Consider the following 12,921-nt stretch of genomic DNA (forward strand, 5'->3'; position numbering starts at 1 on the left):
GATAAAGAATAGTTCCAATTTAGGAGATAATTTGACTCCCAAGTTCATAGAAAGTTTTATTTGTTAGCTAGTTCCTGGTTCCTGACTTCATCTCTTTAATGCTTTAGTACTTGGACCTACTGTGAGAGTTCTAGTGAAAATGAAAAGTAGCCAATCCAGAAAGCACATAATGGCTGGTAGCCTCGACTGGTATACTGTTGGAGTTGCTAGAACAGGGTCTCATAAGTAAAAATAAGAAAGAAAACAATAAACGACGATTGTGTAAGTAAACACTTCTTAGAGCATAAAGAATACATACTACATTTTCCTAAATCGTTAGGAAAATAGTAACATTTTGCATTAAGTAGAGCTCTCTGACTGTTAAATTCATTTCAGCTGCTCTCTTCCACATGCACTGACCACTGACAAGAAAACAGCAGTTAGACCGTGGGTATGTTAAACTCCACTTGCATTTAGAAAGTACCTTGGAACCAGGTAAGCCTTGTCCTGGGGGTCCTTGTGGACCAGGTGGACCAATTGCACCTTGAATTCCCTTTAAAATAAAATTTTTAAACATAGTATCAGTGAAATTAAGAAGATATTTTGATAAGAGTAGTTTCACATCCTCCAACGTGAAAGTTTAGTTCACACCTAATAATAGATTACTCATATTCAATAAACATTTGTTAAATGGGGTGGCAGATGCTAGTTGGACCGTGATATGCTTTCTCCCGTTCTTCCGTAGTAAGAAAGATTTTTTAATATATTGACTAAATACTCCTTATTGCAGAATTTAATCTGAGATTTGCAATTTATAGTGACCCTACAACTTTCTATTATCTAAAAGTGATCAGAAAAGTCTGTAGCCTGCTGGAAATTTCTTTCTGTGACAGGGGAAAAAAGGTCCCCCGCTGAAAAGAATGTAAAGGGATGATGAGGGAAAAAACTAAAATGCTGTTTTGTTTACATCCACAAACCAAGGTTGTGCAAATAATGTTTACAGATGCATAATTATTTTATACACTTGCAGTATGAATATAACATATTTTAACAAATGTTATCTCCATTTCTACAGTTAGACCATACAAATTGCTTGTTGATTTTTAAATTACAAATATGATTCCCCTTTCCTCTAGCTGATGAAGGTGAAGCAGTTCAGACAATGTAGGGAAGCTAAGGTTACTACACTATACACAATGCAAAATTACAAGAAGGAATCCTTTCTTTTACAGTAGTCCACAAGTAGCATGCAATGGGACGGAAAACAAAAAATCCAAAGGGATGTGCACATATGTGTGTGTACGTGTCTATTGTGGTTATTCACATTCCACTTTATTTTGTAGAAGATCCCAAGTGATCAAAACTCCAAATATTTAATGAAAATCTGCAGGCCATTTGAGAGTAGTGTAAACATGTTGCTGGACACAGAAGTTCTCTCATAAACAGATGAGTGGGAAAATTCATTTTTATAAGAGAAATAGGAAGACCTAATAATAACAAGAATTCAACGGATAAACATGTTAAATTTAGGATAAGAAGAAAATTGAATAATTGCCTAAACAGAGGTTAAATTTAAGTAGAATTTATATCATTTGTCTTAAAGGAGGAAATAAGTTCTTTTCTTGTTCAGAGCAGTTTACAAACAAACAGTACATTCCATTCACTCTCCTATCCACTAGGAGTCAGCTGTATCAGGACACTTCTGCCTCACAAAATTTTTTCTCTGGGAAAAGAGGAAAAAAGGTTGAGAAAAATGATATGTCAAAGAGATTTTTTTTTTTAGCTAAAGAAGAACTAACACTTTTTTTAGGCTCCATCACGGACCAGCACTAACGGCAACAGGCAGCGACAGGTGGGAGGTCCGGAATTCATAGGCCATCTGGACAGACTAGTCTTTCTTTGAAACTCATTGTTAGCCCTACAGTGGTAATTCAATACCAGGAACACCACAGGACCCAGGATGTAACAGCCCTGTCCAGCCCTACTGAAACCAGCAAATAGACTACAAAGCTCGAGAATGCCTGGTGATATAGTCAAACCATGATCTTTCAGTGGTCAAAATATCCAGCTCTTAATTATTATCTAAATATTAATTTACAGATTTCTCTTGGCTTCTTCTGCACCTTAATCCTCTTAACATGTTACTCTAGGACCTCTGCCAAGGGCAAGGAAATGGAAAAAAGGAGTAATATCCAACTTTGCTGGTGCTTGCATTAACAAAAAAATTCTAGATGGTTAGAAATAAACTCAGGTTAAATATCAACAATGAGATCTGGAATTGTCTCATTTTTTAAATTTCTTTCCTTCTCCCACTACTCTAGATAAAGGAAGTACTATTCATTTACTAGGCAACAAAATAATTCAAACCTTCATTGTGAATTTTAATCAAATGGACTTTCTAAACAAGAGGGTATTCAGCATAAATCTAGATTTGCTAGCAACTCTGATTAAATGAGACTGTGTAGGAAAAAGCATATGGTAGACAACAACAGTAGAGAGTACTGTTATATTATCTTCACACTATTTAGAGTTAACACAATTGCCCATCTTTTCCAAAAGTTATCCAAAGATTTTGGAGGCAGTTCCAGCCGTGAATGTAGAGACATGCTCAGCCATGCTCCCTTTCTTCTGACCAAGAGGGACCAGGTGTCAGTCATAAATCCTGTCTGTCGCTGCTTCTGTTCAGGAAAGGTACCCCTTAAATTAAGTGGTTACCTTTGATTCTAGTCCTAGTTTTAAGTTTAATACTTTTTTTAGATTGGTATATGGCTAGGGGGTGGGAATTTATTTTCCTAGCATTGGGAGAGAGAGGGATTTAATCACTCACAAAGCTTCGAGGAGAAAAAAATATACAAACCAACAGGCAAATAAACAACTGCTCCCCAAGGGGAACTAGAAATGTAAAATATTACCTCAAAACTCTTACCCTATTAATTAGGTTTTAATGTTAAAAGTCACAGCACCCAAAAAACACACAATTTATTTTTTAAGTCTTTGGAAGTTCTAAAAAATAAAATCTTCTTGTAGACTATCTTATCCTTTCCAACATTTCACTTCTGGACTTTTATTCCATGACAATTTGACTATCGAATACACTCATAGATGTTTGCAGGACTGACCTTCAATGAACACCAAGATTGGGCCGGAATGTTCTGAACCAAGGAGAAAGGGAGAAAGTATTAATTACCTGTTCCCCTTGACTCCCGATTCCAGGGACACCCATTGGTCCTTGGGGTCCCACAGGTCCCAAATCCCCCTGTATAGAAAATAAGTCAGAAATGCATTAATAAAATAAAACCTCCTTCTTTCATATTTTGCTAATCTGGAATTAGGCTAGATCAAAATCTATCTTTACATTATAAACAAGTTCAACAAAAAATTACAAAACTTTCTTCCTTTTAAGCAGTGTATAGTTCAAATTTGCCAAAATAGTGAATGACATTTTTGCTATTTAGGCTAAATTGGTGAGCATTTGCATCAGCTTATATTTGTTAATCATTTTTTTCACAACCAAAACTCCTGAATAGTAATTATAATGATACAAACACTTCCTATTTGGATTATAACATTTATCAGGTATAAGAAAACTGGGATTTGAAAGATAAATTGAAGAAAAGTATTCCAAAATTTTCTAAATACCTTTCCCTCCAAATCTTATTAAAAATGCATTTTGAAAATTAAGAAATGATCAAAGGTATATGCAACAAAATTAAAGAAGCCCACCTTCTCCTTCCATGAAACAAATTGGGAAAACAAAGTGAAAGTTATTAGCATGAAAAAAAAAATATTCACTCATTTATTCTTTCTACATATATTTGCTGAGTACCTCGTACAAGTCAGGAACCATTCCAAACACTGGGGAACCAACAGTGACCAAGACAGCCCAAAATATTTCCTCAATAGAGCTTACATTTTAGTAAAGGAAATAAAATAATAGACAAGACAGATAGATAAAATAAGCAGTATGTTGAATAATAAGTGCTAAAGAGAAAAAGCAATCAAGAACTGGGGAGGCAGCAACAATTTTGTATAAGGTGACCAGGATGGATAGCCTCACTGATAAAAGAGAATGAGCCAGATAGGTCCTGGAGGAAAGACATTCCATCAGGGCAAGGATGATGTCCAGCATGTTCCAGAAACAGCAAGGAGGCAGTGTGGGTGGAGCCATGGCCATGATGGTGGGTGGTAGAAGATGAAGTCAGAAAAGTAAGGCAGCAGGTCAGGCAGAGGATCAGCGGGGCCTCTCAGGCCATGGTAAGGACTTTGGCTTTTCTCTGAGTGAGATGTGAAGCCACTGGCAGGTTTTGAGCAGAGAAGTGGATGATCTGACTTAGTTTTGAAGGCTCAATCTGGAAGCTATATTGAGAACAGACTGAAGGGAAGTCTACATGAGAGGTGATGGGGGCATGGACCAGGTATTTGTAGCAGAAGATCCTTGATGTATTTTGAAGGGAGAGCAATAGGATTTGCTATGGATTGAGAGGACTCCAAGATGTCTCTGGGGTTCCTGGAAAAACAGAGTTATTTTTTTCTGTGAAAGAGAAGCCTGAGAGAGAAGCAAGATTGGGGTCGGATGAGATACCAGAAGCTCAGTTTTGGACATGTTAAATTTGAGATGCCTAAAACAGATATCTAAGTGGAGATGCCAAGTAGGTCAGAGAGGTCCGGGCTGGGGACATAAATTTGAGAGCCCTCAGTATACAAGTGACATTTAAAGCCATGATGGGTGAATTTACCAAGTAGACAGAAAAAAGAAAAGGTCCAAGGACAAAGCTTTTTAAGTACTCCAATCATTAGAGGTCAGGGAGAAGCAGCAGCAGCAGCAGTGGAGACTGAGAAGGAGCAGCCAGAGAGATCAAGAGAAGAGTGTTTCAAGAAGGTAAGGGATCCAGGGAGGACTTCAAGATGGCAGAATAGACGGTCCCCAGTGTCACACTCTCCCTCAATCAACCAATTTACAACTACTAAAAAGCAGTGATAGCCAAGTTGAGGCAGCTAGAGTTCAGGGGAAGAGGAGAGACCTATGGAGTGCATGAAGGTGGGAGAAGCTACAATTAGAGAAAGGACCACTCTTACCACTTGGAGCCCTGGTCACTTCAAGGCTGGCCCTGGTGAGCACATGGAGCAAGAGCTGGCAAAAGCCACTCCTGTGCCCTTTGTTTGAAGTTGCTTAGAGGCGGCAGGGAAGAAGAGAGCCTTAGTGGCCTCCAGGCCAGCAAGACCACTAACAAGGTTCCCATGGACCCACATAGGAGCAAAGAGCCACAGACAACAGAGAAAAGGAGCCAATCAAAGGACAATGAGTCATCACAAGGGAATGGCACTTGGCTCGTCCTATGGGAAATGTTTGGTGTGTGGGCAGTGGGAGAGACAGCCACCAGAGGAACACTGGGACAACACTGGGACACAGCATGGACAGCTGATCTGCCCTCCAATCAGCACAGGAACACTCAGTGTACCAGACCTCACAAGACCCAGAAGTGTTTACGAGGTCAACAATTAAAGCCTGAGCTACACAAAAAGCCTTCTCCAGGGAATCAGCAGCAAAGCAGCAATTTAGCTCAACCACAGAGCTCAAGTGCTGGCCCCCAAAGGAAGTTCCCCCATTTTGGAAGTAAGCAAAGGACAACAAATTAGTTTCAGGGCAGAGTTTAAGTGGTGGAGGTAGTTAATAATCCAACACAGAAATGAAAGAAAAAAAAAAAAAACAGATCAGAGGCAAAGTTTTGATATTAACCAGTAAGGGTCTAACATCACCAAAGAACACCTATAAAATCTAGAAGGACCAGAAGCCCTCTGGGCTCCCAAACCATGGTGGGGAGAGGGCCAAGGCACTCAGCCATGCCCCCTCAACATCCACATCCAGCCCAGTGACAACCACCAGGCCACCACCAGAGGTACCCACAGCTCCCAAGCCAGGGTGGTAGGGGATTAAGGGTCTCAGCTACGCCTCCCTGAAGCCCACATCCAGCACAGTGATGACCACCAAGCTGCCACCAGAAGCACCAAGGCTCCTCAGCCAGGGTAGTGGGGGGCCAGGGGCCTCAGCGACACCCCCGACATCTGCATCCAGCCCAGCCATGACCGAGCTGCTGCCAGAAGCCCCCTGGGCTCCTCTGCTGGAATGAGCGGGGTGCCACAGGCCTCAACCATGCCTCCCTTCCCCCTCCCTTCCCCTCCCGCCCCATCCACTTCCTCTCTCCCCCTCCCCCCCAACTGCTACACAACAACATCATAGAATGTAAAAATAATAATAATAATAAATAAATTTTTAAAAAATAAAAAGTAAAAACTAATAAAACTAATGAAAATCAAAAAAAAACTGAGGGATATATCTGACAGATCAAGGAAGTTGACAACTGAGAATTGACCACTGGATTCAGCAAGATGGATAGCATGCTTATTTTAATGTCAATTGTATTTAGACTACATCAGGGTCAGCAAACATTTTCTTAAACAGTTGACTAATAAATATTTTTGACTCGAGGGCCATAATAAGGTCTCACGTAATTCATCATTACTGCTTTGGTAGTGTGAAAGTAGCCAAAGACAATACATAAATGAACAGGTATGCCTGTGTTCCAATAACATTTTCTTCACAAAAACAGGCAGCCAGCCTCATAGTTTGCCAATTCCTGGGCAAAATAAATGTGTTTTTATGAACAAAAGTGTATCATTAGATCACACTTTATGAAATATTAAAGTATGTTGAACCTGTCACTAAGATATGCCCTGGAATATGCTCCCTAGTGTTTCACTTTGCATCAACATCTGGTCTAAATACTGTGGAAGGAAAATGTAATGGAGTCAAGTTCTGATTCAGAGCTAATTATGCTAATTCAGAACTTGATTGCTTATTATGCAGCAGTCGCTGTGCTAAATGCTCTTCATGCTTTATCTCATTTAATCCTCACAACAACCCTCTGAAGTGGGCATCCCCACTTCCCAGATAAGCTTAAGTAACTCACCCCCGGTCACACAACTGTGAGATGGCAGAGGTAAGACTCAAGTTCACTCTCTGACTTCAGAACCCAACTCATAATCACTGTTCTGCAAATATTCAATAAACACATAAGAGACATCTCTTTTGGGGCAGTGTTATTTATACTTAAGTATCTGTGTAAAAACCACTTCTTTTTTTTGTACCAACTATATATATTCAAGAGCCCTTACCATAGGGGAGTTTATCTGGTCATTTGAATCACAGACACCAAAGTTTCTGAATCTGATGTCATACATAAAATAACAGGAATGTAAAGGAATGTACGTAAAGGAATATATGTAAAGGAAGAAAGGGAGAAGGGGAAGGGAAGACGGTATTGACTTTGTAAGGGAACAGCAGATAAAAGCTCTGCTATGTGTTAATGTCTTGATATGTCAAAGTGGTTTTTTGCATGAGCTCTGGATGTAAAAGCACAAATGCCATATATCACACCTGAAAAAGTTAATTTACTGAACTCGCAAAACAACGGTTTTGTTGTACTCAGTTCTCACTACTCCAAAGGAAGAAAGAGCATCTTACGTATTTTTTGGAGTATTTTGGAGCTGCAGTCACAAACAGAGCTGAGGTATTTGAACCAAGAACAGTATTACATCTAAAATCCATATAACTCAGTTTACCACAATCTCTGCTATTTAAATACAGATAGCCAGAAGAGACAACTACCAGTAAATAAAAGGATTGTTATTCAAGATTGAAACCCAACACTTGAGATAATCATGAATATCAATTGCTGTTCTAGTATAATATATAATATAATAATATGCTTAGAGGTTAACATACAAAAGACTCCACATTGATATGAGGTCTCCATTCATTGCATATTTCTTATATCACTTCCTCCTCTGGCAGCTTCACTTCCTACTGCTCTTTAGGGCCTTATCACCAGCAGTATCACCAGCCTCCCATTTCTAATCAGGTATAATGTGCAGCTATTTAAAAAAATAAATATAACAACAACAAAAAATAATAATAATAAGTGAGAAAGAGAAAAGCATCCCCTGACAGCCAGGAGCTGACCTGACCCTGCAGGTAGGCTGTGGCGCTGACCATGAACAACTTTACATATCATCAACATCAGACAAGACCACTCCGTGACTGTGATGGACAGGACACAAGCAAGGCCATTCCGTAATCATGTCTAAGCACAAACAAAAACAACAAACACTGTCCAACCCCCCCCCCAAATTATCAAACATCCCCCTATACTGGTTAAAATGAAACTGTTATTTTTTTACCAGTTACAACTCAGCCTGACTCCATTTTTCCCAAAATTCTAGATGAGATTCATTAAAATATTCAGTTTTATAATTGTCCGCACTTCCTGATAGCATCCAATCCAGAGCCAAACCCTGCCTTCCTGAACACTCCCCCAAATCACCTAACACAAGACCAAATCCTATTTAAAACTTGTTTTTCATCCTCTTCCTGAGTCACTGTTTGTTCTCCGATGATACATGTCCTCTCTCTCTGCGACAAGTCAATAAACCTGTGTTCAACTGCAGGTGGATTCCTCTTGGTCCTTGCTGGAGGGCATCAACACTAGTTTTCTTAAATGAGTTCCTTTATTTTAACCCCATTTTAAGGTAATCTTGTGGGTGAGAGCCTAAGGATGGATATGCACTTCTGTAATGGGGTCAACTCAATATGTTTTTCAGAACTATTTTCTTTACCTAGAAGAGGTATCTTTTGCTAACGTCTGGTTTCAAAGCTGCTTTGCTGAGGTAGAAGTCACTTGACAACAGAATATAAATAAGTGAGACATTACTATAAATATAAACATGGTGGGATTTCCCAGATCATAATTCATCCTACATAATAATATACCTTGCATCTACTAGATTTATAATTAACCAGAAATCTGTCTGGCATGGTTGTCATGTTGTATACAGTTCAAAATGTAGCTACACAAAGAACAATGACGGAAGTAATTTTATTGGCATTACTTCTCTTGTATACCCTATATACAGTACCTTGTCCCCTTTGATTGACAGGCCTTGTAATCCTTGTGGGCCAATTGGTCCTTCAGAACCTTTTTCACCCTGAAAGTGCATGGGAGGGATATCAGTACACTAATAAAAATCAGGATTTTAAAAGAGTTCACATTATAATTACTATGAATTATGCTTCAAACTGATTTTTAAAATCAAGCACAAGCATCCAAATTTATTGTTCACTACAAATGGGTAACTCTAACTGACTCTAAGATTTGCAACTTGCCAAAAAAAAAAATTAATTATAACACTTTCAACAGGTAAGAGTCTATCCAAGCAGAACACATATTAGTATCACTGAAGTTGGAAAAGAGTTCAATTCCCAATCTAAACAGAAATATCTGGAAATGGGGGACCTAATTAATTGCATAGTACAACTAGCTGGAGTAAGCCTTCTTTTTTCCTTAATATTGCTGAAACTAGATCCATCACGCAAGGGAAATTTGTCATATTAGCATGTAAACTAATACTTGCTAGGATTGAATTATTTATTTAATATCTCATATCTGAATTCATAAATATTAATTGAAAACGTAGGTTTAAAAGAATTCATGGAAAATCTTCTTGGATATGGTTCTATAGTCACATGACCTATATGAACTGCTCCAGTCTTAATGTAATATCAATAAGGTCATAACGCTTTGTGCATTTGTATGAAAAATAAACCAATTATAATCAGAAATGGCATTAACTTAATGAATTTATTAGAACCAAGAGTAAAATCAAAGAACATTTGCGAATTATCCACAAGTAGCACATATAGAAAACACCCATTGGTCTGACTGGACCGGTTGGGAAATGATCATTACCAGACAGTATAATTACATATACGTGACCCTAAAACAACACTGGACATAATGTGTTCTTTCTCTGATAAAATAGAGGTCAATGCAGTGCCCTTGGGTTATCATATACAAGAATGTATTATATCATACTTTATATTATATAAACATATGTTGAACATCTCACTAGGACATGCCCTGGAATATACATCAAAGTGTTTCATGTGTTTATTTCTTATTTGCTTTCTAGGTCCCTTATCTTTAAGAAAACACAGATTATCAAGAGAAATAATTCTAGCTATTTGAATTTTCCAGATTGCTTGCGCTACACATAAATAGGAATTTACTATATGCCAAAAAAATTTCAAGAAACTATGTACTATAAAACTTTCTGGAATGTATTGCTAAATTGCTGACCTCTGTCTTCTAACATTGATACTTTGGTTAGTCAAGGGCTTTAGTAATATTCCCTTTATCCAATATATTATTTCCATTATTATAAAAAATTACAATTTTTTGAGTAACAAGGGCCTCTTTTAAAATTCAACCCAGCAGTCACACACAACTTAGTAGGAATTGTTTGTTTTAGATAATTGCTTTCCCTCTAGTTGAGATTTAGGTTTCTCCTAGGAAATTGAATATTGATCATGGTGAAAGAGGCTTAGATGCAATTTCAGAGCATGAAACCATACTGAGAAGGTCAGATCTTAGTGACCTGACAGAATGACTGATTTGGAGGGTCTTTGACACTTAGAAAGCAGCATGTGGTTCTCTGGGTCGTATGTGTGTGCATGGATGTGTGTGTCTGCGGGGAAGATTTTAGAAATGAAAAAAGAAGGACTCCAAAATTTATTTTTAGATGCTCTGAAATTTTGTTGATGTGACCAGAGTATTTTAGAAAACTGTTTTCCATGTGGCCTTTGGCAAATGTGCCATAGATTGTGGGTAAACTGCCTAGATCAGGGGAGAGCAAACTATGGCCCATTGGCCAAATCCAGCCCACTGCCTGTTTTGTGTAAATACTGTTTTATTAGAACAGCCACACTCATTCATTTATACATTGTTTGTGGCTGCTTTCAAACTACAACAGCAGAGTTAAGTAGTTGCAACAAAGACCTTTTTATGGCTCACAAAACCTAAAATATTTGCTATCTGGCCCTTTACAAAAAAAGTTTGCCAAACCCATGTATAGAGGAACTTGAGCTCCAAAAATTGTATATAGAAAGCTGCAAGAAAAGTTCAAATTCTCAAATGCCAGGTAAACAGTAGTCTTTCACAGCATTTTGTTCCTTATGGTAAAATTTCCTTTCTTATTATATTGATGGCAATTCTATTACGGATTGGTTTCTTATTGGTGTTTCACAAAACAAAGTTGTGAGCAAAGTGTTATATGCTCAAAAACTCAACTCCTGTGCATAAAGATGCTATTTATTACTGTGGCTTTAATGACTGCAAACTACTTTAAGAGGTTTTTCTAATCTCATATGTAACAACTACATGAAGTAGAAATCTATCAGTTATTTATAATTGCAAATTTCATGGTACTTTGATGTTATGGGGAAATTTACATATTCCTTCATTTAACAGGGTGAATATGGGGAGGAAAATACTTGATTTCTAATATTGGCTAGGAAATATCTTTTAAATATATAATTCATAACTATGTGAGACAAACCATCGTTTCCTAGTACAGAAGGTATTGTTACCTTTGGTCCTGGAAATCCTTCTCCAGGTAAACCCCTCTCTCCTGGTGCTCCCTCTGGACCACGGGGACCCTGGTTAGGACAGGAAGAAATGAGGACCAGGAGGAGAGAGCAAAAGAGAGAACAGGAGGAGGAGAGATAGAAGGGAGGAGAAGGGAAGAAAGATAATGGTTATATTTCAGTTTACATGGACATAGCAATTATGTAGTCCTATTTAAGTTTTTAGTGAGAATCTTTCTAGTAAGTTCCATACTGATCAGCAGAATTGTAGAGTTGTGAAGAATAATATTCCTATTGTATTAAATGCTTGTTCCATTTGATTGGCATAAGATGTTCTATTCTAGTATTCTCAAATTAGAGGAAATGGAAATTAAGTGATGCTTCAGAATAAGGATTAGGAAATAAATCCTATGAGGAAAGGCTAAAAATCTATGGTGTGGCCTGGAGAAGGATGCAGAATGATTTAATTATCATAAGAGTGCCATGAAGAAGTTGCCAAATAGATACTTTAAAGCACTGAATGCTATTTACATGTGTTTTAATTTCTATTCTGATAAATTTGGATTAAAACTTGAATTATTTCAGGAGCTAGTTGAACCCACTGGCAGTTTTATGGGCAAATTGGAATCTTGATAGGATCATTAAAGGGAAACATGGTTTTCAATCGCAATGATTAAAATTAAGAAGTCCATGTAAATATTGCTCTGAAAGATATTTAGGAAAGGAGAGGACTTGTCACAAAAGTTAAGAAAAACAACACAGTCTCGGGCTTTGAAGTGGACTGGCAGAAAACATACTAAGTGAAGGCTACAATTTTTCCCTCTTTTTCTTCTTGGCCAGAAGGCAAAAAAATAGAAAAGAGACTAACAACACGAATCTTAGAAGCACAAACTGGAGCTTTTCCTCTAATGGACCTAAACAGATAGTTAGGATTCACTTGCCAGGGAGGTAAATCTATGATGAAACAAAATCTAAGGCGTTTACAGTCTTGCATTACACTGGCCATTATACAAGCTCCAAAGCCAGCACACTACAGACACTAGGAATGATTTTAGGGCTTGAGATACAGTAATCCTGTGATTTAAGAGATGCTTTCTGCTCAAGCCTGGTAGCACAACTAGGATACAGCATTATGCTCATCAGTGACTGATCATAGTTATGGATTCATAAGAAAGAAAGCTAACTGTATTCTAGTGTTTTGTTGTTGTTGTTGGGGTTTTCTTTTGCCTTTCCCTAGTATTGTATATTTTAAAAGACAGTCTTCTTTAGTTTTTACGCATAGTCAATTTAGCTTTAATTAAAAAGAAAAAGCTAGCATCTAATACAATTTAAATTTCAATACTTATGGGAAACCTAGTTTTTAAAACCCCAGACCTTAATCAAAGTACTAATGTCCATGACAGTTTACTCTAACAGCAGAGCAATTAGCTAGAGGAAAATAAATATGAGCATGAAAACTAGAT

At 37.8% G+C, this 12,921-nt stretch overlaps 1 protein-coding gene across 1 annotated transcript in view; it reads right to left on the bottom strand.

Moving 5' to 3' along the window:
• Positions 1–12,921, bottom strand: part of COL28A1 (collagen type XXVIII alpha 1 chain) — a 167,596-nt gene that overhangs the window by 92,326 nt on the left and 62,349 nt on the right. The window contains exons 13-16 of the mRNA XM_063100916.1: positions 11,462–11,530; positions 8,953–9,021; positions 3,167–3,235; positions 464–532 (exon numbers count right to left, since the gene is read on the bottom strand). Coding sequence (XP_062956986.1) covers positions 464–532; positions 3,167–3,235; positions 8,953–9,021; positions 11,462–11,530 — 276 coding nt within the window. The remainder of the gene's footprint in view (positions 1–463; positions 533–3,166; positions 3,236–8,952; positions 9,022–11,461; positions 11,531–12,921) is intronic.

This window comes from Cynocephalus volans, chromosome 6 (genome assembly GCF_027409185.1).
Source record: "Cynocephalus volans isolate mCynVol1 chromosome 6, mCynVol1.pri, whole genome shotgun sequence".
Classification (NCBI taxonomy): Eukaryota; Metazoa; Chordata; class Mammalia; order Dermoptera; family Cynocephalidae; genus Cynocephalus; species Cynocephalus volans.